This window comes from Aquarana catesbeiana, linkage group LG03 (assembly GCF_042186555.1).
Source record: "Aquarana catesbeiana isolate 2022-GZ linkage group LG03, ASM4218655v1, whole genome shotgun sequence".
Lineage (NCBI taxonomy): Eukaryota > Metazoa > Chordata > Amphibia > Anura > Ranidae > Aquarana > Aquarana catesbeiana.
The window spans coordinates 9,658,661-9,686,501 of record NC_133326.1 but is presented as its reverse complement, the minus strand read 5'-3'; the positions used below and the strand labels follow the sequence as shown (position 1 = coordinate 9,686,501).

At 42.9% G+C, this 27,841-nt stretch overlaps 1 protein-coding gene across 1 annotated transcript in view; it reads right to left on the bottom strand.

The window, feature by feature from the left end:
• Positions 1–27,841, bottom strand: part of WDR76 (WD repeat domain 76) — a 44,570-nt gene that overhangs the window by 6,422 nt on the left and 10,307 nt on the right. The window contains 12 exon segments of the mRNA XM_073618249.1: positions 1,641–1,793; positions 5,115–5,332; positions 7,600–7,758; positions 9,828–9,981; positions 12,259–12,305; positions 13,025–13,132; positions 14,002–14,113; positions 15,687–15,742; positions 16,168–16,257; positions 19,086–19,319; positions 23,880–23,936; positions 23,938–24,144. Of these exon segments, the coding sequence (XP_073474350.1) occupies positions 1,641–1,793; positions 5,115–5,332; positions 7,600–7,758; positions 9,828–9,981; positions 12,259–12,305; positions 13,025–13,132; positions 14,002–14,113; positions 15,687–15,742; positions 16,168–16,257; positions 19,086–19,319; positions 23,880–23,936; positions 23,938–23,997 (1,448 nt within the window). The 5' untranslated portion in view covers positions 23,998–24,144.

The following is a 27,841-nucleotide window of genomic DNA, read 5'->3' as shown; positions in this document are numbered from 1 at the left end:
CCGGGAGTGCCGCACGTCACCCCATTTAATAACGGGAGGAGTGGGGCAGGCCTAGTGGTGCATCATGAGCCGGCTCAGCCTACTGATGACATCACCGATGACCATGGTGGTGCCTGATCCGGTGGCTAAGAGGTGATTTCAGCAGGACAACACTGGATCCTGTGTGAGGGTGGGTATTCTTGCTGTGGCAAGCTCAGCAAAAGAAAAAAAAAAAAAAAAAAAAGAGCGGAGCAAAAAAAAAAAAACAAAAACAAAAAACAAAATACATTCAGTGTACAGCAGGGATTTACATCTAAAAAAGGGAAGTCTGGGGATCTGTTATTTCAAGTATCGCTCCAGGCAGAGTGTGGAGATATTTACAAGAGTCTGAAAACCTCCTCTCATAAAACTCGATCTTGCTGCGGAGTAAAGGTCAGCAGACCGACCCTGTGATGAAGTCACTTGGTTCTAAGACCCCTTTCACACTGGGGTGCTATTCAGGCATTCTAGCTCTAAAAATAGCGCCTGTAAAGAGCCTTTCACACCACCCCAGTATTAAAGACTGAGTGCTTTCAAACTGGGGCGGTGCGCTTGCAGGACAGGAAAAAAAAAAAAAAAAAAAGTCCGGCAAGCAGCATCTTTGAGGTGGTGGGGGAGCGCTGTAAACACCCCTCCTCCACCGCCCCTGCCCATTAAAATGAATGAGCAGTTCTGCCGAAGCGCCTGCAAAGCGGCCTGGCAGCGCTGCAACACGGGTGCTATTAACCCTTTCCTCTGGATTAAAAGCGCCCCGCAAGTGCCGCCATAACAGCGGTAAAGCGCTGCTAAAACTAGCATCGCTTTACCGCTAATGCCCGCACCGCCCCAGTGTGAAAGGGCTCTTAAAGAGTTATTTCTTGAAAACGAAATTACTGCATTTATTGGCGTATAAAACGCACTTTTTCACCCTGAAAACCGGGTGCAAATAGTGTGTGCGTGTTGTACGCCGATACTGCAATTTGGACTGCCTAGGAGGGAACAGGGAGGGGGGGCGGGACGAGAGCTGTCAGGTTACATACAGTGAGAATCTCCTGTTTACTCAGCGGCCTCGGTCATAGGAAGTCCCGTCTCCTGGGCCGCCATTGGACCAGTGTTCTGTCTATCATAGAACTTTGTATTAAAGAGGCCGCCGAGTAAACAGGAGATTCTTGCTGTATGTAATCTGACGGCGCTCGTCCCGCCCCCTCCCTGACCCCTCCGAGGCAGCAGTAATCTGAGGTGAGGCTGCAGATGGGCACTGATCATTCATGGCAATGGTGAGGCTGCATATGGGCATCGATCAAGCTGCATTGATGGGCAATTATGAAGTTGCAGATGGCATCGATCAAGCTGCAGTTGGTCAATAGTGAAGCTGCATTGATAACAATGGTGAGGCTGCATTGATAACAATGGTGAGGCTGCATTGATGGGCACTGACCTTTTTTGCTTCTAAGTTCTTTATTTAAAATTTAAGAAAACTTCCCTCCTAAAATGAAGGTGCGTGTGTTATACGCCGATAAATACGGTATTTAATTGAAACCACTTTAGTTGCATGTTGATGTTATTACAGGCATATACTACATGTCAGCATACAATTTTAATAAAAAATTATATTTTAATAACAAAAATAAAACATTTGTTACCGTAGGCGATCATCAGCGCAGGTGGTGAGGACACGATTGCCGGTGACGGGGGAGAAGTATGCAGAGGACACGCTTTTCGAATGTCCAGGTAAGGAGACCACGGGGCGAAGCTTCTTACTGGAGATCTGTCTGACGTCATAAACACAGACGTCTCTGCAAGGAGAGAAAAACCCACAGAAATTAAAGATTGTTGCAGTTTCCTCGTCTCTCATAAAGGCTCGGTCACATTTTGGCTGAGATTTTTTTAAAAAAAAAGGTAATTTTTCCGAGCACTTTATCCGTCTCTAATGACGGCAGACTGGAATCGCTGCACAGGGCACGTCTCCAAATACTTCCGCATATGAATGTCTTCCCTCTGCTGACTCCGCACTGCAAGCTTCTCTTACACAGGAGGTATTGATAGCTCCGGCACTATTCCTATACCATGCAGGCCGCTCGGGTTACTGCCAGACCATTTCCATGTATTTCACACATGTATCAGAAACTCTGGCTCTGCATGTTCCTAAAGTGTCTCTAAACCCACTTCATAAAAAAAAAAAAAAAAAAAAAAAATCGGATCAATAAATGGTGTACTCCATGCTGTCCATACTCAACTCAGTCACTATGAGATTCATTTTCTGTATTCTGCAAAAAACCTGCTTGATCCTACTTCTCTCTATCTCCCCCTTCTGTCCGTCCATGTCCCCAATTCATCTAGGGATATTGCAGAGCAGTGTTGGCAGCTCTGCACATGCTCGGTTTTCAGTGAGTTTCCATACGGAGCATTTCCTCCCCATTACATCTGAGTGGCCCATGTCACTATAGAGCAGGGGTCTCAAACTGGCGGCTCTCCAGCTGTTGCAAAACTACCCATGCCTCTGCCTGAGGGAGTCATGCTTGTAACTGTCAGCCTTGCAATGCCTCGCGACTTGTAGTTTTGCAACAGCTGGAGGGCCGCCAGTTTGAGACCCCTGCTATAGAGTCACACATGTGGGCATATAACACAATGACAGTCCACCCCCTTCCTCCTCCTCCATGCCCACTAATCAGCTAAACCCAATGGGGGGGACCTTACATGTAGATTGATGGAGGCTTCACCTCCCTCTTATTCAAAGACGAAGGCTGCGTGACACAGCCCGCGACTGACAGAAATCCGCCAATACCATGTTCTTGCCAAAAAATAATAAAGATTTGATTTCAAATATATATTTGTCTGACAATTTGATAATATTTATTTTTACTCAGTATTTCAAAGGCTAATTTTTTTTATTTTGAACATGTGACCAGCGGCTACTAGACTAGCAGGACTAGAAGCTCCCCCTGCTTATGTTTCCCTGCAGACAGGCTAGGAGAGAGCTGGGTCATGTGACAGCTGGATATCGAATAGGAAAAAAAGGTACTTCAATGTTTTTTTATTCAAATAATTACAGAGCGGTCAGCCACATCCAAAAATAGAAGAGACAATGTAAATTAGACAGTGTGCGTTTAGTATCAATTTAAAAGATACTAACTCTTTTTTCCCCCCTAAAATAACAAACATGTTATACTTACCTGCTCTGTGTAATGGTTTTGCACAGAGCAGCCCGGATCCTCCTCTTCTCAGTCCCTCTTTGGCGCTCCTGGCCCCTCCCTATTGCCGGGTGCTCCCACAGCAAGCAGCTTGCTGTGGGGGCACCCAAGCAGGCGTGCTTCCGACCCACGGCTGTGTCCATTCACACATGGAGCCGCGGCTCAGCCCCTCCCCCTCTGTCTTTTGATTGGCTTTTGGCAGCACCAGGAGCCAATAGCAATTGCAGCCAAAGAGCCAATCAGAAGTGCAAGTCCCCGAAGAGGCAAGGCTCTCGTGGACATTGCTGGATCAAGAGGGGGCTCAGGTAAGTATTAGGAGTGCTTCTGCACACAGAAGGTTTTTTTTCCTTCATGCACAGAATGCACGAAGGTAAAAACCTTGTGCCTTTACAACCACTTTAAGGTAATTGTAAAATCCTGCTTTTTTTTTTTTTTAAACAACATGTCATACTTACCTGCTCTGTTGCAGTGGATTTGCACAGAGCAGCCCCGATCCTCCCGTTCTTGGGTCCCTCTTTACTGTTCCTGGCCTCTCCTTCCTGACGAGTGCCCCCATAGACCAGCAGCTTGCTATGGGGGCACCCGAGCCGAGTCAGAGCTCCGTGTATCCATTCAGACACGGAGCCCCGACTCTGCCCCACCCCCTTTCTCCCCTGATTGGCTAACTGACTTTTATTAACAGCCGAGGAGCCAACGGCGCCGCGGCTGTGCCCCAGCCAATCAGGAGGAGAGTGTCGGACAGCTGAGGAAATCGTGGACATCGCTGGATAGAGATGGGGCTCGGCGTAAGTATTAGGGGGGCTGCTACACACAGAAGGTTTCTTATCTTAAATGCATAGAATGCATTCAAGGTCCTGTCCTCCCCTCCCTCCTCCTCCTCTCCTTGCAGAGCGGCGATCTCCCTGTGCAACGGAGCTAAATTGTCCGGGCAGCCGTAGTAACAATGTCCCGCTTACTGTGATAGACGGCACACTAATCCAATCCCGGGACATTGAATCAGTGTGACGTGATCACAGGAGGCGGGACATTGTTTTTGCGGCCGGGAAATTCAAATCCAATTCCGTGACACAGCTGGAGATCGCCGCTCTGATCCGGACACCAACGAGGCTGCATCCCACAGGCACCGGCGAGGCTGCACTGATCTCTTGTACTATGTCTGCAGTCTGACCATCTCCTGTATGATGTCTGCTAGAGGTGCACCGAATGGAAATTTTGCGAATACCATTAGCAGTGTGTTTAAGAGATTGCAGACATGATGCAAGAGAAGGTTAGAGACTGCAGACTGCATTTTTCTTGCACTAAAAAGGTGCCAATAATGGTCACCAATAAATTCATATTCATCTAAAAATTGATGATATTAATTAAAAAGTCAAATATATGCGGCTGTGGGCATGGAGCCTAATCAAGCTTTACCATTACTTCAGCACTGTGAATTCAGAGGATATAGCCCTCATGCACACAGGCTGTTAAAATAACGTTATGAAAACGCCAGTATCTTTGCAGTGATTTTTTTTTAAACTTTTTTCAGCGTTTTTGCAATAGCGTTCTTGAGCGTTTTTCCGCGTTAGCGTTTTTTTTTTTTTTCAAATTTTTTTTTTCTTCAATGGATCAAAAACGTTAAAAAATGTTGGTAAATGATGTTTTTGAGCGTTTTAGCGTTTTTACAGCTGAAAAACGTCTCTCAGAACCCACTGGTCCTGGGTTTTTTTTTACAGCTTAAAAACGCCTATGCCACTTGCAGTTCAAAAACGCCTAGGTGGGCATGAAGCCATAGACTAACATAGACAGGCCTTTTTAAGCTGCAAAAAAAAGCTCAAAAAAGCAGCTGTAAAAACGTCCGAGTGCATGAGGACTTAAACCTAATAGAAAATTGCAGCATGCAACAAAACCAGGAAATAAAAGAAAAACTTGTGGTCCGAGGCTTACCCAGCTCCTGCCACAACGCACAGCTCTCTCTGCAATGGATGAACACTAACAGTGCGGGGGCTCGATAAGTCTACAGGCGATCGTACTTCATAGGTTGTTCCAGGGGTTCTGCGATCCATCAGTGATAGCATTGAATCCCAGTGACTGACTATCAGGACAGAACCATCAGCTGAATAGAAACCGAAGGAAGAGAAGCTTTCTTCCTCATCACGATAGATCTGTAGAGAAAATCAGGACAAGCCTTACAAATCACAACAGTACCAGGAAACCGACAAGTCCATGGCCAAGGAACATTTAGATAATTATTTAAAATCTCTCTCTATAACAAAACCTTAAAATTTCCACCCTTTACATTGGATAACATGTAAAAAAAGTTCATATGTATCTCCTATGGGACTTTATTGCAGCCAAAATTATACAGACAAGTACATTTTATAGTAAAAAAGTAAATGTTTTATTGAACAACAAGGTTAAAATTCCTCTAGGTCACAAAACAGGTCCTCATTCTTAGGATTTTTAAAGGCAATTTAAAAACATTTTGAAAAAAAAAAAAAAAAAAAAATTGTAATTTAAAATAAAAAAATAATTCAACAGATTTCATCATGACATAACAAAAGTGCTTTTCAACAAGACAGTATGTTTAAGATGCATGAAAGCGGTATTGAAATTTCTCTAGTCTAGACAGCATGACTTCACATCTAATGCTTATATCTCCTAATCAGGAGTGAGAATACCATGTATCATATCTTATTATTTAGATAACCACCAAATATTACCAACGCGTTTCAACTGTAAACGGTCTTCTTCAGGGGACGTAAAGTGGAATATGCATAGATGAATAGACCAGATCTAGAGCTTTAAATTGTTGCGGCACATCTTATGGGGGGGGGTCTCCAGTAGGAATATAGAAAATAATTCAATCCGGATGGCCGCACTCCAACAACAATTTCTTTATTGGTTAAAAACCATACAGCAAAAGATGAAAGCAACAGCCGACATGTTTCACACCGTAACTACTGGTGCTTACTCAACGCTATGAGTAAGCACCAGTAGTTATTTTCTATATGCTATTCTATACTGAGCCAGCACCGTTATTTGAGAAGATTTTTTGTGGCCCAGACACCTGGAACGGGTTCTTTTCCCCAGTAGGAATGGTGAGGTCATGCAACCAGCAAGGGGTCAAGGACAGACAGGCAGGGGCAAAAACTGCAGGCCAACCACTCAAAGATCCAACCAAAGATGGATAAGCATATAGGGGGCATGTGGTATATCAGCCAGAGGAAAAATAGATGTATAAAAAGGAAATGGAATAAATGTTACGACTAAGCCAGCCTCACGGGGATCTGCATAGGAATAGGAACCATATCCTAAGTGACCCGGACAACCAATTTACTTGTCTGTGTGAAAGTTGATGTTACGCCAAGTAAACCGATACCAAACATGTCACGCTTTAAAAAATTGCACACACCTGTGGAACGGCACCAAAACTAAAAATTCTCCATAGGCGACGCTTTAAAATCTTACACAGGTTACCAGTTTAGAGTTTCAGAGGAGGTCTTGTGCTAGAATTATCGCTCTCGTTCTAACGATCACAGCGATACCTCTCATGTGTAGTTTGGACGCCGTCTACATATGTGGATGCGACCTACATATGCCTTTGCTTTTGTGTGCAAGCACGAGGGGAAGGGGGCATTAAAAAAAAAAAAAAAGTTTACACTTTACACTTTTCCTTAATTTTTTTTAGTTTTCTGATCTCCTTCATTCCTATTACAAGTAATGTAAACATCCCTTGGAATAGGGCAAGATAGATCCTCTTTACAGAGAGATCTGGGGTCTATAAATCCCCACATCTCTCCTCTATGCTGGAAAGCCTGAGATCAAAAAAATAAAATAAAAAAAAAAAAAAAATATTGATCCAGCGAAAAAGAAGAAAATGCCAGCGTTTACATCTGCCAGAGCCGGAAGCGATGTCATGACGTTCCTTCCAGCCTCTGAGGGTCAGAGATGGCCAGGGACCATCTGGTCCATGAGCAGCTCTATGGTAAAAACGGTGCCACCACCAGATCCATTCTCCGATTGGGAGGGAAGGGGGCGTCCCCTCCTGCTGCCTCTAAATGCAATAAAAGCGGCCAAATACATCCCAGCGTTACTTCACCGCAACTTGCACTTGCATACGACTTCAAGTTGTGGCGAAGTTGCACCAAAAGTAGTGCAGGAACCCTTTCCTAGGTCGGATCGGCTTGAGTCGCACCGATTAGAACAGTTCCATTGCAGTTAATGGGGCGTGACTTGTCATGCGAAATTGAACTCTCAAGTCGCATGAGAAGTCGTGGCAGTGTGAACCAGGGCTTATAATAAACAAAAACAAAAAAAAACCCATAACTATTACAATGTAACATTTTTTGAACAGAAAATGCAAGATTTAAAAAATATAAAAAAAAAAAAAAAAAAAAAAAAAAGGAAGAAGAAGAACACACACACTGACCTCATCAAAGACAGAGCGAGTGACATCTCCACAGCGCACGGTGCCGTCATAGCTGAGCGACAGCAAATGAGCCGGATTCCATGGACAGAAAGACAGGCGGCTGACGCCACGTGAATGGAGTTCAAACATATAAATTTCCTTTTCATCTGAATTGTCATCCTAAAAAAAAAAAAAAAACAAAACAATAAAGATGAACACAGGTGCCCTTCAGCGGATCTGTGAATTTCTCACCACAGCGGTGCAAAGTCAGGGCCACCATCCCCCCTCCCCCCATACACTGGACAGGTAATGTGAACATTGATTATCGTGTTACAATGGTATCTGAAAGTCGGTGGGATATATTAGGCAGCAAGTGAACATGTTGTCCCTAAAGTTAAGGTGTTGAAAGCAAAAAAAAAAAAAAAAAAAAAAAAAAAAAAAAGGGACAAGTGTAAGGATTTGAGCGACTCTGACCAGGACCGAAATTGTAATGTCAAGAGCAGGGATATGCAATTAGCGGACCTCCAGCTGTTGCAAAACTACAAGTCCCATCATGCCTCTGGCTCTGGGTGTCGTGCTTGTGGCTGTCAGAGTCTTGCTATGCCTCATGGGACTTGTAGTTCTGCAACAGCTGGAGGTCCACTGATTGCATATCCCTGGTCTAGAGTGACGACTGGGTCAGAGCAACTCCAAAACTGCAGCTCTTGTCGATTGTTCCCGGTCTGCAGTGCATTGGTTTAGTCTGAGCCCCCCGGAAAGGGGGCCCTCAGTGCTGGCCCAATCAGCCATACTAGTTCAATGAGGTCACAAGCATCCCCAACCCATTTGTGTGTGTGTGTGTGTACGTGGAGCTGCAGGGTGGGGGAATGCTGGTGGGGCCAGTACTGACAGCTGCCTTCCATGTTTGGCAAAGCTTGTGTTTGAACCAATCATCCCAAATCAATTGGTATTCATTTGCAGTGTCTTTAACCTCTTGCCGAAATTATATATATATATATATATATATATATATATATATATATATATATATATATATATATATATATATATATATATATATATATATATATATATATATATATATATATATATATATTCGTCCGCCGCAATTACTAGTAAAAAAAAAAAAAAAAAAAAAAGACATTTTCCATAAACCTATCCCATAGTGTGTAGACACTATAACTTTTGCGCAAACCAATCAATATGCGCTTATTGGGATTTTTTTTTTTTTTTTTTACCAAAAATATGTAGCAGAATACATATTATCCTATATTTATGAAGAAATTAGATTTTTTTTTCAATTTTTTTATTCTAAAGGTTTTATAGCAGAAAGTAAAAAATATTGTTTTTTTTTCCCAAATTGTCGGGTCTTTATGTTTATGGCACAAACAATAAAAAACCGCAGGAGGTGATCAAATACCACCAAAAAGAAAGCTGTATTTGTGGGAAAAACAAGGACATAGATTTTATTTTGGGTACAGCGTCGCACGAACCGCGCAATTGTCAGTTAAAGTAACGCAGTGCCGTATCGCAAAAAATGGCCTGGTCATGAAGGGGGGGGGGGGGCAAACCTACTGGGGGGCAAGTGGTTAAAAGGTGTAAAACGTGGGCAAGTGTGTGTATTGAAGAGATGTACTGCCTATGGTTTTTTTTTCTCATTTTGCCTTGACATATTTTAACCCGCGGACATTTAGTGCGGGAGGGCGGCCCGGCATGGGCAGGCTGGATCACGTACGTGTACTTCATCCAGCCTGTTCTGGTTTAGGGGGCACGCAGCACGCCACTCTGATGACCGCTGTGTCAGCTAGCAGGGGGATCAGGTGATCACATGGTCAACAAGGCCTTTATGAATAAATTTAATTCATAACAGCTGTGTTTCCTATGCTGCGATTGGCCCAGGTACTATGTGATAGCTGTGGGCCAATCACAGCACCCTGTACCATGTGATTAGCTGTAGCCAATCACAGATCACTAGTAATCCTGGCACCCATTCTTGACAGGTCAAAAACATTTGCTGTTACAATGATCATCACCGTACAGCAGCCCATTCAAATGAATAGGCTGCTGCGCCCGAGCAAACACAGCCGTAGGGAGACCACGTGGATGTGAACCTGGGGGCTTAGTGGTGATCATAAATTTTCTCCAAATAGTTCAAATTCTTCTGGGCGCCATTAAAAAAAAAAAAAAAAAAATAATCATGAAGAGGTCCTCAGATAACTGACAGATAACATAAGAGTCCATTCACTTACCACATTCCAGAGTCCAACATTCCCGTACTTATCTCCGGATGCCACAAGTGTCCGCCTTTCAGAGGGATGGATGGCTACAGAAAATATTCGACCAGGAACAACTTTGGCAACATCCTCCGCTCGCAGCTTCATTTTTTTCAGACTTTTTTCATAGCTGACAAGTGACATGGAACAGAAAATCGTCACACGGATGTTTGAAAGGAACTCAGAATAGATGTGAACCTTAACCACTTAAAGTGGAGTTCCGGCCACAGAATTTTTTTCTTACAGGCATTCCGTCACACTTCATTAGCAACTTAGATAAAGTATATCTATTAGGGCTGTGCAAATTAAAGATCAATTCCTCGATTAATCGTTAATTTTTTTTGATCGATCACATTTTTTTTTTGATCGGTAGGCTGCCTGCCCTGGGGCCGCTTTGGGCCAAGCTGTGGCTGCAGCGCAGCGCTCCGCTCCCTCCTCCACTATATGTAATACACAGTCTGCGGGAACCTCCCGCTGTGTGTCTCCGAGCTGAGTGTGAAAACTTTGGCCGCGCTGTGAGAAAAGTTCCGCCCTCCTCCTAGATCAGCTCGTGTGATAGACACAGTGTTCTGTCTATAGGCGCAGTGTTCTGTCCATCACACGAGCTGATCTAGGAGGAGGGCGGGACTTTTCTCACAGCGCGGCCAAAGTTTTCACACTCAGCTCCGAGACACACAGTGGGAGATGCCCGCAGACTGTGTAATCCAGGCACAGGCACTGACTACAGTGAGGCTGAGATTATGACGTGTGACGTCCTAGCCATGCCCCGCTATGTCCGGCTGCGGCCGTTGCCATAACAACGGTGCTAAATCAGCTAAAAGTAGTTGGATCTGTATGTGCGTTATAATTAATCGAAATTAGTCGATCGATAAAAAAAAAAAAAAAACAAAAAAAAACAAAAACGATTGAGTTGCATGCTGGGTAACCAGCATGCACCTCTCGATCTCGCGCATGCCGATGCTCCGGCGGCCGTAGATTTATTTTTTTCTCACAGTACTGCCCACTGCCTCCTGGGAAATGATGACTCACATTTCCCAGGAGCACAGGCGGAGGGAGGAAGTAATGTGGAGCACCGCGGACCCGGAAGTGGCAGATTAGGAGCCACCACCTAGCAACAGGGCATTTCTGGTGAGTTAAAATTTTTTTTTTTTTACTCCAAATCTTTTTTTATAGTAATAAAAGGACTCTGAAAATGTAAAAATGTTTTTCTGGGTGGAACTCCGCTTTAAAAAGGACTGGGCCTATTTTTTACACTTAGCGTTTACAAGTTAAAAATAGAATGCTAGAAAATTACTTAGAACTCCCACGCATTGTGTATTTTTTTCAGACACCCTAGAAAATAAAATGGTGGTCATTGCAATACTTTATGTCACACCGTATTTGCGCAGCGGTCTTACAAAACGCAATTTTTTGGGAAAAAATACTTAAGTAAAGTAAAAAAATAAGAAAAAAAACAAAAAACAAAAACACAACAGTAAAGTTAGCCCGATTTTTTTTTATATTGTAAAAGATAATGTTACTGAGTAAATTGATACCCAACATGTCACGCTTCAAATTTCACCCGCACGTGGAATGGCGACAAACTTTGACACTTACAAATCTCCATAGGCGACGTTTAAAAATTTCTACAGGTTACCAGTTTTGAGTTACAGAGAAGGTCTAGTGCTAGAATTATTGTTCTCACTCTAACGATCGCGGCGATACCTCACATGTGTGGTTTGAACACCGTTTACATATGAGAGAGAGAGAGAGAGAGAGACGATTCTCGGCGTAACATCTTTCACATTATACAAAAATAATAATTGGGCTAATTTTGCGGTTTAGTTTTTTTTATTTTTCTTAATTCATTGAAGTGTATTCCCCCCCCCCCCCCCAAAAAAATTGCGTTTGAAAGACCGCTGCGCAAATACAGGGTGACAAAATATTGCAATGACCCCCATTTTATTCTCTAGGGTCTCTGCTAAAAAAAATATATATATATATATAAAATGTTTGGCGTTTCAAAGTAATTTTCTTGCTAAAAATACTGATTTTAATGTGTAAAGCAACAAGTGTCAGAAAAAAGCTTAGTCTTTAAGTGGTTAAACTGACCTCATTTGCAGACCGAAGTTCATCCCTTTGATCTGTAAATGAACAGAAAGATACAAAGTTTCTTTTACATCTTTCAGTGCTGAGCAATGTTGTTGATAAACATTGCCGGCTGCTTTTTGTTTTTTTGACAGCTGTGAGCAGGGAACGGTTCTGCGCTTGTTACAAGAATCGTGGAAATGCTGGATTAAGATCATGAGGGGGGTTGAATCGAGATCGCAATTTTTTTAACAATTAATCCTGCAGCTCTAGTACCTATACATTTTTAAAGGAACTGTTCAGACAAAGTCCATTGCTGAGGTGTTCAACCCGTGCTTACCTCTTTAGGTCTTTCACAGTCTTATTTGTTGGGGTTTTAATAGTCTCCTGTATCAAGAAAAAAAAAAAAAAAAGTTACTCATCTCCTTCAATACCTGGCACTTTCTTCCCCTTCCTGCCCAGGTCAATTTTCAGCGCTGTCACACTTTGAATGACAATTGCGCAGTCATGCAACGCTGTACCCAAATTATATTTGTATCATTTTTTCACATAAAAATAAGTTTTTCTTCATTTGATATAAAATTTTGCAAATAATCTTTCTTCGTAAATTCAGGCCAAAATGTATTCTGCTACATTTCTTTGGTAAAAAGTTTTTTTTTTTTTAAGTACATACGGTGCAGTACAGCATCATCATGGCCACAGCTAATCACATGGTACAGATGGACTGTGATTGGTCACAGTGATCACATGGTACGGACAGGGCCAATCACGGCTAGCAACAGAATTGTACACAATGAATGGCATGAAAAAAAAAGCCATCCATTGTTTACAACTGTCATGTGATCTGCTGCGATTGGTCACATGGTAGCGACAGTGGGCCGATATCGTGATCAGTCATTGACTGTGTCTGGTGGACACAGCCAGTGACAGATTGCGCCCACACCATTGCAAAATGACAGCCGAGAGGGACTTTCTTTGTTCCGGCTGGACGTCATATGGTTAAATCAGTCAATATTTATTTAGATGAGGAAAAAGATGAGGAAAATGATGAGCAAAATGATGAGCAAAATGATGAGCAAAATAAAAAAAACTTCCTAATATCAGACCTGGCTGATTGAAGTCCACATTCTCATGAATTGGTCCATTGCCTGATCGTCATCCTGTTGGTTCATTGGAATCATCTCAATGGGACCTGGAGGTTTCATAAGCCGCACCTTATATAACAACAAAAAAACACAGGAACTTGTAAAATATACACAATGAAAGATGCCGAATGTTTAAAAAAAATAAAAAAATAAAATGTACAACCTTGCCACACGTTGGAAATCTTATTGTTGGACACAAGAGTGACTATTCATATGATAAAAATCCCAAGTCAAGTACACGCTATAGAGGGATCCGCTTTGTTCATATTTCATGTCTGGAGATCTACAACCACTTTAACCCCTTCAATACCAGACGCTTTTACCCCCTTTCTGCCCAGGCCAATTTTCAGCGCTGTCACACTTTGAATGACAATTGCGCGGTCATGCAACACTGTATCAAAATTACATTTTTATCATTTTTCTGAGACAGTTTGTTTTTTGTGCCATTTAATCCCCACTGGGATTTTTTTTAGTTTTTGCTAAATGAATGAAACACACAAAAAAAAACAAAAAAACAAAAAAAAACACAACACTATTTTTCTTAGTTTGTTATAAAATTTTTACAAATAAGCAATTTTTTTTTCCTTCACCGATGTGCACCAATTTGGCTGCACCGATGAGGCGCCACCAATAAGCTGCAATCAGGGATTCAATTTCTAAAAATCCAACATTTTAGAAATGTCACCAGGACAAAAAAAGTGAAGGGAAATCTGTTCTGGTGTCAACAAAAGAAATTCTTCTCCGTCCGCAGAGATTTACTTTCACTTCATGTTGCGTCTTTGGGACAGGAAGTGAACAGAAATCTCCCCAACAAGCCAGACACCAATAGCTTGACAGGCTTCGACCCTTCCCTACTCAAACCAATGGAAGAAGTTTTTTTTCGTTGCCCAACTTCATCTACTGTACACACTAATTGCCAGCGTTGTTCTGCCTCTTACATTCTCTTCCACGGCCGGGGATTCCTCTTGCAGTTTGACTTGAGAAGGAGCTACGTTCTGCAGGCGCATGGAACGGCGAACAACTGTATTCCCCGTGTTCTGAGGCTTCTCTCTAAAGAAAAAGAACCCGCCCAAAAAATAGAAGTCTATATTAATAATGGGTCTATAAAACGCGAATATACAAAATGTTACACTTATGTGATATGAGGAGGAAAAAAAAAAAAAAAAAAAAAAAAAAAAAAAAAAAAAATCGCAAAATTTATTTTACAGTGCACAACTGCTAACCAGGTCCCACCCAGGACAATTCTAATACTCCTCTCCTACATGTAAAAAAAAATCTGTATTTTTTTTTTTTTTTTTAGCTAGAAAATTACTCAGAACCCCAAACATATATTTTTTAGCAGAGATCCTAGAGAATAAAAAGGTTGTACTTTTTTTTTTTTTTATGTCACATGGTATTTGCGCAGCAATTTTTTATACCTCACGTGTGTAGTGCGAACACTGTTTACATATGCGTTCGCTTCTACGTGCAAGGACGGAGGGATGAGGGTGCTTTAATTTTTTATCTTCTCTTTTATTTTTACTTTGTTTTCTCAAAAGTTGGACGGACTTAGATTTGAAACATGTTTTAAATCAATCCGTCGAAATCGAGTCCGGTCGAAAAGTCCGCTCGTCTGTATGCTAGTTCGACGGACAAAAAGCCACGTTAGGACAGCTATTGGCTACTGGCTATGAACTTCCTTATTTTAGTCCGGTCGTACGTCATCACATACGAATTCGACGGACTTTGGTGGATTGTGTGTAGGCAAGTCCGTTCATTCAGAAAGTCCGTCGTAAAGTACGTTGAAAATTCCGCCTGGCAAAGTCTGCCGTAAAGGCCGCTCGTGTGTACGCGGCAATGGAGATCTAGAGAGAGATAGAGATCTAGAGAGAGATAGAGATCGAGAGAGAGATAGAGATCGAGAGAGAGATAGAGATCGAGAGAGAGATAGAGATCGAGAGAGAGATAGAGATCGAGAGAGAGATAGAGATCGAGAGAGAGATAGAGATCGAGAGAGAGATAGAGATCGAGAGAGAGATAGAGATCGAGAGAGAGATAGAGATCGAGAGAGAGATAGAGATCGAGAGAGAGATAGAGATCGAGAGAGAGATAGAGATCGAGAGAGAGATAGAGATCGAGAGAGAGATAGAGATCGAGAGAGAGATAGAGATCGAGAGAGAGATAGAGATCGAGAGAGAGATAGAGATCGAGAGAGAGATAGAGATCGAGAGAGAGATAGAGATCGAGAGAGAGATAGAGATCGAGAGAGAGATAGAGATCGAGAGAGAGATAGAGATCGAGAGAGAGATAGAGATCGAGAGAGAGATAGAGATCTAGTGATAGAGAGATAGAGTTAGAGAGAGAGATAGAGATCTAGTGATAGAGAGATATTTTTATACACACACACATACATATTATCTATCTATCTATCTGCATTCTGCATTAAAGCCCACCCACCGAGGAGGAGGTCGCATATATCCATGTGGCTGGCAGGAGGAGGTTAGAAAATAGTGGAAGAGAATAGCGCAGTAGACATTTTAAGATTTGTTCTTTACGAAGTAAAAAGTCAAACCCGATACAAAATACTCAAACTACAGTTTAGTGCGCGCCGCTGGATTAAACCTTTATGTATGAATAGATTTACCTTTTGAAAACACGATTCTGATTCTTCTTTTTAGGTGGCTGAAGGCTTGCTGCAGACTTTAGTAATAAAAAAAAATAAAAAAATAAACACAAACAATATAACATCAATCTGAATTAAAATGTACATAAAAATGTTAACATTTGTTCCAAAGACCAATCTTTATTTGTAGTGTACAAAGGGACACCTCTGTGGAATTGGCTTACGATAATATCAGCAACCTTTGGTACTAGGGATATTTGGGGGGGGATCAGCATATGAAGAACAAAAAAGCTCATCACAGGGTTTACAGAACTCTGCAACAGTGAGGTACATTTTTAGTGGGATGCTTTTAAAGAGTTGCAATAAGGGGATCTTGAGGAGTATGACATTCATATCAAGAGGACAATAAGAACCTGTAATAAGTTTACAATGTATAGAGTTCACTTGAAGGGGGATAACACTACAGGCCATAATAAAAGATCATATTTCAACACAAACTAACCTCCAGCAATTTTATGGAGTTTAGGAATTTTGCATTCTCCTTTATATTTTTCAGTCTTGCACGCTCGTATGCAGAGAGTTCCACCTGTTCCTGAAAAGCAAAAAATACATTGTGAAACTAAACGTGGCAAAAAACAAAAGCCTGTTTGATTGCTGATGCTCTAAGTCTAAAAGCCCTGTACAGGGGGGGGGGGGGGCGTATTAGCAGGGGAACTGTATTGTAGGTCATTTAAAATTTAACGAGGATCAGTGACACTAATACAGTGATCAGTGCTAAAAATATGCACTGTCACTGTACTAATGACACTGGCTGGGAAGTGGTTATCATTAGGGGTGATCAAAGGGTTAAATGCGTTCCTAGAGAGTGCTTTCTAACTGTGGGGGGGGAGGTGCTTGTACTATGGGAAGGTAAAGATCAGTGTTCCTCCTTCCCTTCTCACAGAACGACGACCTGCCTTGTTTACATTGGCAGACTGCTGTTCTGCCTGTGTCCCAAACGATGTCCAATTACAGAGGGAGCGGGTCACCGCGCCCCAGACCCAAAGTGCAGGATCACGTGCAGGTACGTGAATCTGCACAGGAGAGCTTCCTTGCCAGAAAAAAAAAAAATATATAAAAAGATAGATAGATAGATAGATAGATAGATAGATAGATAGATAGATAGATAGATAGATAGATAGATAGATGAGTTAAAGACCTGCAGGAAAAAAAAAAAAAAAAAAAGTGCCCATGCTGATCTCTGGAAAATACTAGTTGCTTGGCCGTGTGGTTTCATTATTTTCTGAATCACTGATCAGAAACAAGTACGCAGCAAGTGAAGTCAGAACTCTTCTCCTGTATAATACAAGTTTTGGAGCAGCGACTTGCAGCATCGATCCACTGGATCAACAAGATATCCAGCCAACGAACATTTTAATCGGTTGCTGCCCATGTAACACACCTGCTGTGGCAAAAGGATGAGATAAATGCCGACCCACTGCACACATGCATTGCTGGGCGGCTGGTGTTTCGGCTCTGAAAGGCGCGTTTCCAGCATAGAGACCAAGCAGCCAGACAGCTCTCGGCCCCGACTAACAACTGCTAGCCGAATGGACCGACTCCCAATCATGTGACCACTCTGACAGTCAATCACATTAGTCGCGTGATTGTTAATCCTTAGGCCGGAGGGGTTTTTGGCCCCCCCCCCCCCACCCCTTTATTTTTTTTTATAGTATTTTTTTAAAGAATGTGGAAACTGGTAACGCAGCTCAATTCACACCCGCAGCTAACGTCAATATAGGAAAGAAAGAAGGAAAAACTGCGCCATTTTTAAAATTTAAAAGAATCAAGCAGCAATTCTCCTGTATGACATAATTACTGTCAACAATATTGTATAAAATATAATCTCGCTAATTAAACACATAAAAACAGACAATGGTATAAACAAAAGTCCATAAATCAATCCACCAGTAGTAAATTAGTGAATCTTGAATGTTGCTAATAAATTCCACCATCCACCACCTTGTGCAACAGTGCCGCCACCAACCGTGGAATTGGCTGCTTACCAGCTCCAAGTGATCCCTCATTACAAGGGATCCTTCAATGCATTTTGGCTTAAATCCAGCCCGGGCCTTTCTCCTGGTTACATAGCGTGACTTATTGGTGCCCCTGGACGACGTCATCTGTCGAATTGCGTAGGGAGGAGCAACGTGCTGATGTCACCATCACCCTCGTGTCCCGGAAGGACAGGTTTGTTTGGTTGTGTGCCGGCCAGGTACACAAAACTTTAGGCGTTTACAATTTCACCTTGATTTAAGCGCATTATTTTTTACTTCAATAAATGTTTAAAAGATTTTACACCACGCTTGAGCCTTTTATCTTTTGGGTGTACCGTTTATCCAATCCAATAAGTGACGCCACGAATACAGGGGAGCCGTGTATAACCAGGAGAAAGGCCTGGGTTGGGTTTAAGCCAAAATGCATTGAAGGATCCCCTTGTAACGAGGGATCATTTGGAGCTGGTAAGCAGCCAATTCTACTGTTGGTGGCGGTGTTTCGTCACATATGGCGACCCATCACATTTGGCTACCCGCTGGAGTGCGCATGCGCGACGCCGCCATATGCGTTCCAACAGTTTTAGGACAAAAGAGCACACTAAAACCGCCACGGAAGTGACGTTCCGTCGCCGCCATCTTGCTACACCCTGCACTTCTCCATAGTAAGGATACACTGAGAAGGGGAAAGCGGACATCTTCTTACATCCAGTCTTGCATTTTACACTTACTTTTAGCAGTAAAGTGACTTTATCTAGTCAAATACAGGACTTACAATTCCGTCTGACTCGTTAGATGTTGAATTTTAAAAGCAGCGTCAAGCCTGCTTGTCATAGGTTTGCTAATCTGACAGAAGTTCACGGCTTTAAAAACTTAGCATCTAACCAGTCAGACGGAGTTCTAAGTACTGTGTTTCATTATATAAACTCAGTTTACCGTTAAAACTAAGTGTAAAATGCAAAACTCCGGTGGGTGTAACAAGATGTCCGCTTTCCCCTTCTCAGTGTATCCTTACCATTGGAGGAGTGCAGGATGTAGGAAGATGGCGGCGGCGGAATGTCACTTCCATTACGCATTCTGACGGGTCGCCCAATCTGACGAAACAACGGTGTTGGAACGCATATGGCAGCGTCGCGCATGCGCACTCCCGCGGGTAGCCAAATGTGATGGGTCGCCATATGTGATGAAACAGCTGTTGGAATCTTTTAGCAACATTCAAGATTCACTAATTTACTACTGGTGGATTGATTTACGGACTTTTTTGTTTATAACATCTTCTGTTATTATGTGATGTAATTAGCGCAACTCTGTTTTATACAAAACATCAATTCACACCTGCCGCCAATAAACCTCACCTGCACAGTAAAAGCAATGCAGGAGACATTACCTGATCGGACTTTTCCTCACTATCCGATTCATCCGTGGACGGTTCCTCTTCTACAATTTTAGGGTTAACATTCATGTTGGCCAGCAGACTGGCTGCATCGTCTGTCTCAGAGGATATCTTCTCCTCCTCCAGGGTCTCATATTGAAGCTTTTTGTTCCTAACACTTCTCCTTACACCGTTTGTAGTTGCAGTGCTGTGTGTGCTGGGAGCAGAGACATCGGATCCACTTTCCTGCTGGGATCAGAACCAGATTGCTTCACATAACAGACAACAGAGATTTCACATACACAGCAAATAATGCAACACAAAACGCTTTAAGACAATCGATTTTCAATGCCTCTACTAGCTCTTTTCTGAAAATACGATTTGCCTGGCTGTTTGTCTGAAAGTGGAAATAAACTTTCATCGATTGTTTGTACCTATAAGGCTTACTTATAGATAGGGATGCACGATACCTTTTTTTTTTTTTTACGAGTACCGATACTTTTTTTAGTACTCGCCGATACCAATTACCGATACTTACCGCAACTGTTTTGTTTTAACGTCAACTGTCAGCAATGGTACAAAGCATTGAAAAGTTATTTACAAATGAAATAAATATATATTTTTTTAAATTTAGCTATTTAGCTTTTTCAATGTGAAATGTGTAAATATATATATATATTATATTAGAGATATATAGAGATAATAATGCATCGCATACTAGCACATTATGTGAAACTTACCTGCAAACGAAGCCCTCGCTGTCACTGCTGGAGGCCGAATCCATCTTCCCCCGTCTTTCTTTCCGGGTCCATGGACTCTGACTGTGTGACTGGCCGGCGCTGCTTTGGGAGATGCCGGCCACGGCACGGGGCTCTGAAGAAACGGCACGGGTGGCCATTCTTTCAGAGCGCATGCGCCGATAATGTCATCGGCTGCATATACAGTAAATAGATATTTACAGTACCTATAAGTAGGGTTGCGCCGATACTAGTATTAGTATACGAGTATTTGCACAAGTATCGGTACTCGTGCAAATGCACCGATACCTGAAACCGATACTTTCAGGCTCGGCTCTTTTGAGCTGTCGGTGGTTCTCCTCAGTGTTAAGGAAGTTCGGTAATTGGAGCTGTCAAAAAAAAAAAAAAAAGCAGCCAGCAATGTTTATTAACAACATTGCTCAGCCACTGAAACCTAAAATTAAAAAGAAACATTGTTTCTTTGTGTATCTTTCCGTTTCTTCATCTGCAGATCAAAGGGATGAACAAATGTTCCTCTGATAAACCCCTTATTAACCCTTCATTTACTGTAATCAGCCTTAATTAACTCCCTATTCTCCTCCATTTAATTATTTCCCTGCTTTTTTTTTTTTTTTCTTTTGTTCACGTCTAATTTATAAACGATAAACAATTAAAACTTTTTTTTGTTTGCTTTGTTAGTGAATATTTATATAGAAATATTCACTAACAAAGCAAACAAAAAAAAGTTTTAATTGTTTATCGTTTATAAATTAGACGTGAACAAAAGAAAAAAAAAAAAAAAGCAGGGAAATAATTAAATGGAGGAGAATAGGGAGTTAATTAAGGCTGATTACAGTAAATGAGGGGTTAATAAGGGGTTTATCAGAGGAACATTTGTTCATCCCTTTGATCTGCAGATGAAGAAACGGAAAGATACACAAAGAAACAATGTTTCTTTTTAATTTTAGGTTTCAGTGGCTGAGCAATGTTGTTAATAAACATTGCTGGCTGCTTTTTTTTTTTTTTTTTGACAGCTCCAATTACCGAACTTCCTTAACACTGAGGAGAACCACCGACAGCTCAAAAGAGCCGAGCCTGAAAGTATCGGTTTCAGGTATCGGTGCATTTGCACGAGTACCGATACTTGTGCAAATACTTGTGCAAATACTCGTATACTAATACTAGTATCGGCGCAACCCTACTTATAGGTACTGTAAATATCTATTTACTGTATATGCAGCCGATGACATTATCGGCGCATGCGCTCTGAAAGAATGGCCACCCGTGCCGTTTCTTCAGAGCCCCGTGCCGTGGCCGGCATCTCCCAAAGCAGGCGCCGGCCAGTCACACAGTCAGAGTCCATGGACCCGGAAAGAAGACGGGGAGAAGATGGATTCGGCCTCCAGCAGTGACAGCGAGGGCTTCGTTTGCAGGTAAGTTTCACATAATGTGCTAGTATGCGATGCATACTAGCACATTATGTCTTTACTTTGCAGGGTCGAGAAGCAAAAAAAAATAAAAAAAAAAAAAAAAAGAAAAGGAAAGAGAAAGGAGAAAGGAGAAAGGAGAAAGGAGAAAGGAGAAAGGAGAAAGGAGAAAGGAGAAAGGGAAGAAAGGAGAAAGGAGAAAGAGAAAGGAGAAAGGAGAAAGGAGAAAGGAGAAAGGAGAAAGGAGAAAGGAGAAAGGGAGAAAGGAGGCAGTGGTTTATTTCCTCTTGAAATACTTTTGAGCCCCAAAAATAAATAAAATCAGGTGATATGGACCTGAACAGCTGGCTGCCCACTGTGCATGCACAAGCTGCATTGTACTTTGTGAATGGTCCTGCAGTTTCATAGGACCTGTGATATGTCCCAGAAGGTTGCCCAGGAACACCCCCCCCCCCCACACACACAAAAAAAAACCCTCCAAAAACCATGGAAGGGGAGGGGAGAGGGAGGTGTTAAAGCTAAACTTCCCTTTATTATTATTCAGGATTTATATGGCGCCAACAGTTTGCACAGTGCTTTACAATATGAGGGCAGTCAGTACAGTTACAAATACAATTCAATACAGGAGGAATCAGAGGGCCCTGCTCGTTAGATCTTACATTCTAGAAGAGAGGGTCAAGTGGAACAAAAGGTAATAGCTGTGGGGGGGATGATCAGATGGAGAAAATGAAAATAAAGTTGTTAGGTATGGGGCGGATAGGCTTCTCTGAAGAGAATGGTTTTCAGGGATCTTTTAAAAGCTAATAGAGTAGGAGATAAGTGGGCAGATTAGGGTAAGGAGTTCCATAGGATTGGAGAGGCTCTGGAAAGTCCTGGAGGCGAGCATGGAGGAAGTGAAACCAGCTCTCAAGTCATAGCTACATTGGTGGCCCCTTAACTGGTTACAACAGATACACCACCCCTCCCCCCCCCCCCCCCTTCTATACTTCTGATGAATGGACTACATTGACTTTTGTATCACGGTTGCTCCTTTTCTATTCTCACCACTTCTGTTTTCTTGTCTTTATTACCCCCCCACTTATCTGCACCTAAGTTGTCAGAATCGTTCTATTATAGTTGTTAAACTGACTGCCCCTATAATCTGTGGGCAATAATAAAGCGGATCTTCACCCTCTGAGGGAACGGCCCTCCAATCCACCCTTTCCATTCCACTCCCCGCTACTTACAAGTAGAGCTGGGCGATTTAAAAAACACTTGATTCACGGTTTGTTTTTTTTTTTTGGACACCGCGCCGGTCCTGAGGAGCTTCGGCGTCCGGCCTCGCGGACTAGGCCGAAGCCGCGGCCTCGCCTAAAACCTCCTGTCCGCAGCTCCTCAAGACCGGTGCGGTGTCAGCGCCAGTCCTGGTGAAAAAAACAAACAAAAAGAAATCGATTTGCTTAAATGTTGAATCGATTTGGCCTCTCAAGACTTAAATCGATTTTTTTTTTACCCAGCCCTACTTACAAGGTGTCCTTTTTTTTGGGGGGGGGGGGGGGGTGTTATTTCACAGGAGGCGTGGTCTTTTATCCATAAAAAAGTGTGTGGGGGGGGGGGGGGGGGTTTGGGCAGGCAAAGATCCGCTTTAAGTACCACCAATTAGCCCATCCCAAATTGGGAGAGATAGAATGAAATTGTTGACAATTTTCCTCTGAACCAATTTTCTTACTGAACTACAAGTTTAATCCATAATCTGCACAATTCTGTAAGAGATAACGAATTATTTGTCACCTTGTACAGAATTACTGTGTTTTCTGAAGTGGATTGTATGCTTTTGGAATATACCAATACTGACAAAAACATTGATTGTCTGCAAAGTGACAATATAAAAAATTCAGGGAAAAAAACAAACAAAGAAAAAAAGCAGGATCCTGACACTTTTTTTTTTTTTTTAGCATGCTTTTTATCTCTATATTTATTCTGGGTCAAAGATTCCAAAACAAATAAAGCCAAAGGATCGGCAAGACAGCCAGTGAACCAACACAAAGGAGATGTCCAGGATAACAACTCCCTATTCTTTTATGATAATAAAGTATGCTCTCCTCTTCCGCTTTTGGAACTTTTTTTTGTTTGACTAGGAAGGGTGGTGGTGGTGGTGGGGGGGGGGGTGGGGGGATGGGGAGGGTCGGGGGGTTTGACAGGGTAACCACTCCCACTTCTGGTCGGATCACCTAAGCGATTTGGTTGGAAGCTCTCCCTGTCCGCAACCTTCTGGAACACACTGCAGGTCCCAGGAGGCTGAAGGCCAAGTCACAAAATGCAGCTTGCGCTGAGGGAAGGTGACTGAAGCTGCAAGGAGTCCACAGCTGGCTGCCCACAGTTATTATGGAGGTGCCAGGGACCCAAAGACTGGCAAAAACTTTTTTTTTTACAGGGTGAAAATCTCTTTAAAAGGGGCATGGATGAGTGATTTCGCACCAAACATCGGCACCTATGAAACTAGGACCTTTTTATTTATTTTTTTCAAACAGGGTGAAGGAACGTTTTAAGTAGGGGACTTCTGTTTATTATTTATTATAAAATAAATTCTTGGATTATGGTAAAGCTAAAAGAGCAGATAAGAAAGTCAATCTTTTACCAAGCCAAGTAAACAGATAAGGTCTCACCTGATCCGTGCCATTCTCACTGTTAGATTTCTCTTTGAAAACGTTGTCCTCCAGATTTTTCAGATTCTTCTCTCAAGCGTACGAGCTCGACCACAGGACGCTTATTTCCCCACCTCATCTTCGGAGGTAAGTCACACTTCTTCTCAGAGGGTCTTCCTGAAGACTTCCAACCGGAGTGTTTTTACTGGAGATGTGGAGTATACGGTGTGTGGAAGTAGACTGAAGCGGGGTTTTGTCCCGGGGCTTTTCTTATACCAGCTGAGCTCTTCTTTTTGAAGAAGAAGAAGGGTGAAAAAGAAGAAGAAGGGTGAAAAAGAAGAAGAAGGGTGAAAAAGAAGAAGAAGGGTGAAAAAGAAGAAGAAGGGTGAAAAAGAAGAAGAAGGGTGAAAAGAAGAAGAAGAGAGAGGTGAAAAAGAAGAAGAAGGGTGAAAAGAAGAAGAAGGGTGAAAAAGAAGAAGAAGGGTGAAAAAGAAGAAGAAGGGTGAAAAAGAAGAAGAAGGGTGAAAAGAAGAAGAAGGGTGAAAAAGAAGAAGAAGGGTGAAAAAGAAGAAGAAGGGTGAAAAAGAAGAAGGGGTGAAGAGAGAGGGTGAGGGTGAAGAGAGAGGGTGAGGGTGAAGAGAGAGGGTGAGGGTTGAAGTGAGAGGGTGAGGGGTGAAGAGAGAGGGGTGAGGGTGAAGAGAGAGGGTGAGGGTGAAGAGAGAGGGTGAAGAGAGAGGGTGAGGGTGAAGAGAGAGGGGTGAGGGTGAAGAGAGAGGGTGAGGGTGAAGAGAGAGGGTGAGGGTGAAGAGAGAGGGTGAGGGTGAAGAGAGAGGGGGTTGAAGAGAGAGGGTGAGGGGTGAAGAGAGAGGGTGAGGGTGAAGAGAGAGGGTGAGGGAGAAACGAAGGGTGAGGGTGAAGAGAGAGGTGAGGGTGGAAGAGAGAGGGTGAGGGTGAAGAGAGAGGGTGAGGGTGAAGAGAGAGGGTGAGGTGAAGAGAGAGGGTGAGGGGTGAAGAGAGAGGGTGAGGGTGAAGAGAGAGGGTGAGGGTGAAGAGAGAGGGTAGAGGGTGAAGAGAGAGGGTGAGGGTGAAGAGAGAGGGTGAAGAGAGAGGGGTGAGGGTGAAGAGAGAGGGTCGAGGGTGAAGAGATGAGGGTGAGGGTGAAGAGAGAGGGTGAGGGTGAAGAGAGAGGGGTGAGGGTGAAGGAGAGAGGGTGAGGGTGAAGAGAGAGGGTGAGGGTGAAGAGAGAGGGTGAGGGGTTGAAGAGAGAGGGTGAGGGAGAAACGAAGGGTGAGGGAGAAACGAAGGGTGAGGGAGAAACGAAGGGTGAGGGAGAAACGAAGGGTGAGGGAGAAACGAAGGGTGAGGGAGAAACGAAGGGTGAGGGAGAAACGAAGGAGTGAACAAAGAAGGAGGAAATTACACATTAATGCTGACCCGCTTGGATTGCAAATAAATAAATCCCATTCAGATTAAGCCTAGGTTCACATATATGCAATGTGGGAAATGCAGCGAATCTTGTGTGTTTCCTGCCCTGGATTGAAATCGCACAGCGTCCATGTGATCTGCTGTGGGTGTCAACGTTTAAAATTAACAACACCGCAAAACAGCTCGCAAAACACCGTTGCGATTTATCCGAATCCAATCACTTGATGTGGACACCCAGGTGATCCAATTCTGGGCTTGGCCAAAAGAAAAGAAAAAAAAAAAAAAAAAAGGGTCCAGCATTTTGGTGTGGACAGAAAGGCCCAGATTGCACCGCACAGACATCACATGTGATTTGCACATAAATGTAGTACAAATCACATGCCGTTGTCCCACACTGCACAAGTGTGAACCCCCAGCTAAAACAATTACATGGAGAATGTATTTTCCAAGACAATCCTAAAGCGGTATTAAACCCAAATAAAAAATGTCATATATTGCAGCTTATAATCATTAGATGTGGCGGCCGCATTCGTATTCTCTTTTTAGGCTTTTTTTTTTACCTGGTGATTCCGACTAGTGACACACCTCCTGTATTAGAGCGTCCCCACCACTCTGGATGAAGGCGCACAGTGGCCAGCAACACACCAACTGTATTAGAACCCCACCCTCCACTCTGGATGAAGGAGCACAGTGGCCAATAACACGCCTCCTGTGTTAGAGCCCCACCCCCCCACTCTGGATGAAGGAGCACAGGAGACAGTAACACCTCCTGTATTAGAGCGCCCCCAATCTGGATGAAGGGTCACAGGTGGCACCTTTGCAATAAAGGTTTTACACAAATAAATGATGATCATTGTGAGCACCCCTGTCAGTGTTAAATGGTTTGTCTCATCAATGCAACTTAATACAATCTGCAAGGGGAGTTTGTTCTTTTGAAAAAAAAAAAAAAAAAAAAAAAAAAAAAAAAAAAAACAAGAGACTTACTTGCAGGATTACCCGATGAAAACAGAAGAAAGAAATCCTAAGAAAAGAAAAATGAATGCAGCCGTCACATCTAAGAATTGGTAAGCTGCAATATAATAGACCGGTATTGGATCTATGGGCTGCCACCTCCCATCCATCATGTTTAGGTCCAGGAAAAAAAAAAAAAAAAAAAAAAAAAAAGACGCAGTCCTCTTTCTCCCCCCCCCCAGACCTGGACGAACTTGAGGTTGGAAGATGTAATTAGACACAAGTCAGTTTACATCCGCCTGTCCATACACCTGCATGGAGCTTCCAATCAGGACCGCCTGAAAAAAAAACCCAGACAGGCCGACTTAATCAGAAAGTCCGCATGAAAGGAGTTTTAGTAATAAAATGTCAGACACAAGAACCGGGGGTTCTGCTCACAGATAACCTCTGCTGGGTCCTCCGAATCTAATCGCAAACTGACCCCTTCACATATATGAAGGGGCCCTAGAAAGAGCATCACAGCTATGCAGCAGGCCTTAAAAAGAAAAAGTCCACCGAAAGCCCTCGTTCACATTGACTGCAGCTTTGAAATCGTGCGACTTTCATCTGAAATTACAGGTTTTAAAGCTGCATGTCAGTGCGACTTCAAAGACACCTGTACGGCTTCATGCACAGAGGTCTACTCAAGTCGCACCCGAAATCGTCAAAAAAGTAGCGCAGGAACTACTTTTGCAAAAATCGATGCAGCACTGTGCAAAGTCGGATTTGGTGCCATTGCTGGCAATAGGCTACTACGACTTGGCATGCTATTTGACCTTTCAAAAGTCGCATGACAAGTCGCTCCAATGTGAACGGGGGGGGGGGGGGCGGCTTAACCGAATTTTGATAGAAAATTGAAACCCGACGCATAGCAACAATTACCCTGGGGGACATTTGTAAAAGGTAAGAGAGGCTATAAAATAACATTTTTCTACTTACCTTAGGCCCCTTTCACACTGGGGCAGTTTGCAGGCGCTATGGAGCTAAAAACAGCGACTGCAAACCGACCTGAAAGTGCCCCGAGGGCTTTCACACTGGAGCGGTGCGCTGGCAGGACAGTAAAAAAAGTCCTGCTAGCAGCATCTTTGGAGCGGTGTGTATACCGCTCCTGCCCATTGAAATGAATGGGACACCGTGGCAATACCGCCGGCAAAGTGCCTCTCCAGAGGCGCTTTGCGGTGGTTTTTAACCCTTTCTCGGCCGCTAGCGGGGGGGGGGGGGGGAGGGGACGTCCGCCCCGCTAGCGGCCGAATACGGTAAAGCACCGCTAACAATAACGGCGTTTTACCACCGACGCCGCCCCAGTGTGAAAGGGGCCTTACAAATAGTAAAAACTGTATTTCATTACTTAGGCTGCATTCACACCTGAGCGTAGCGTCTTTGAGCGCTTTTCTGGCACTCTTTCGTGCGATATTGGCGATTTTAATGCGCGACTTGCGCGTTTGTTTTTTTTTTAATTAGCCAAAAGAGAAAACGAATTATCAGTTGCATCATTTTTTTGCTAGGCATTTCAGCTTTTCCATTAGCTTTTATTTCTTTTTTAAATTATTATTATTATTCTTTTATTA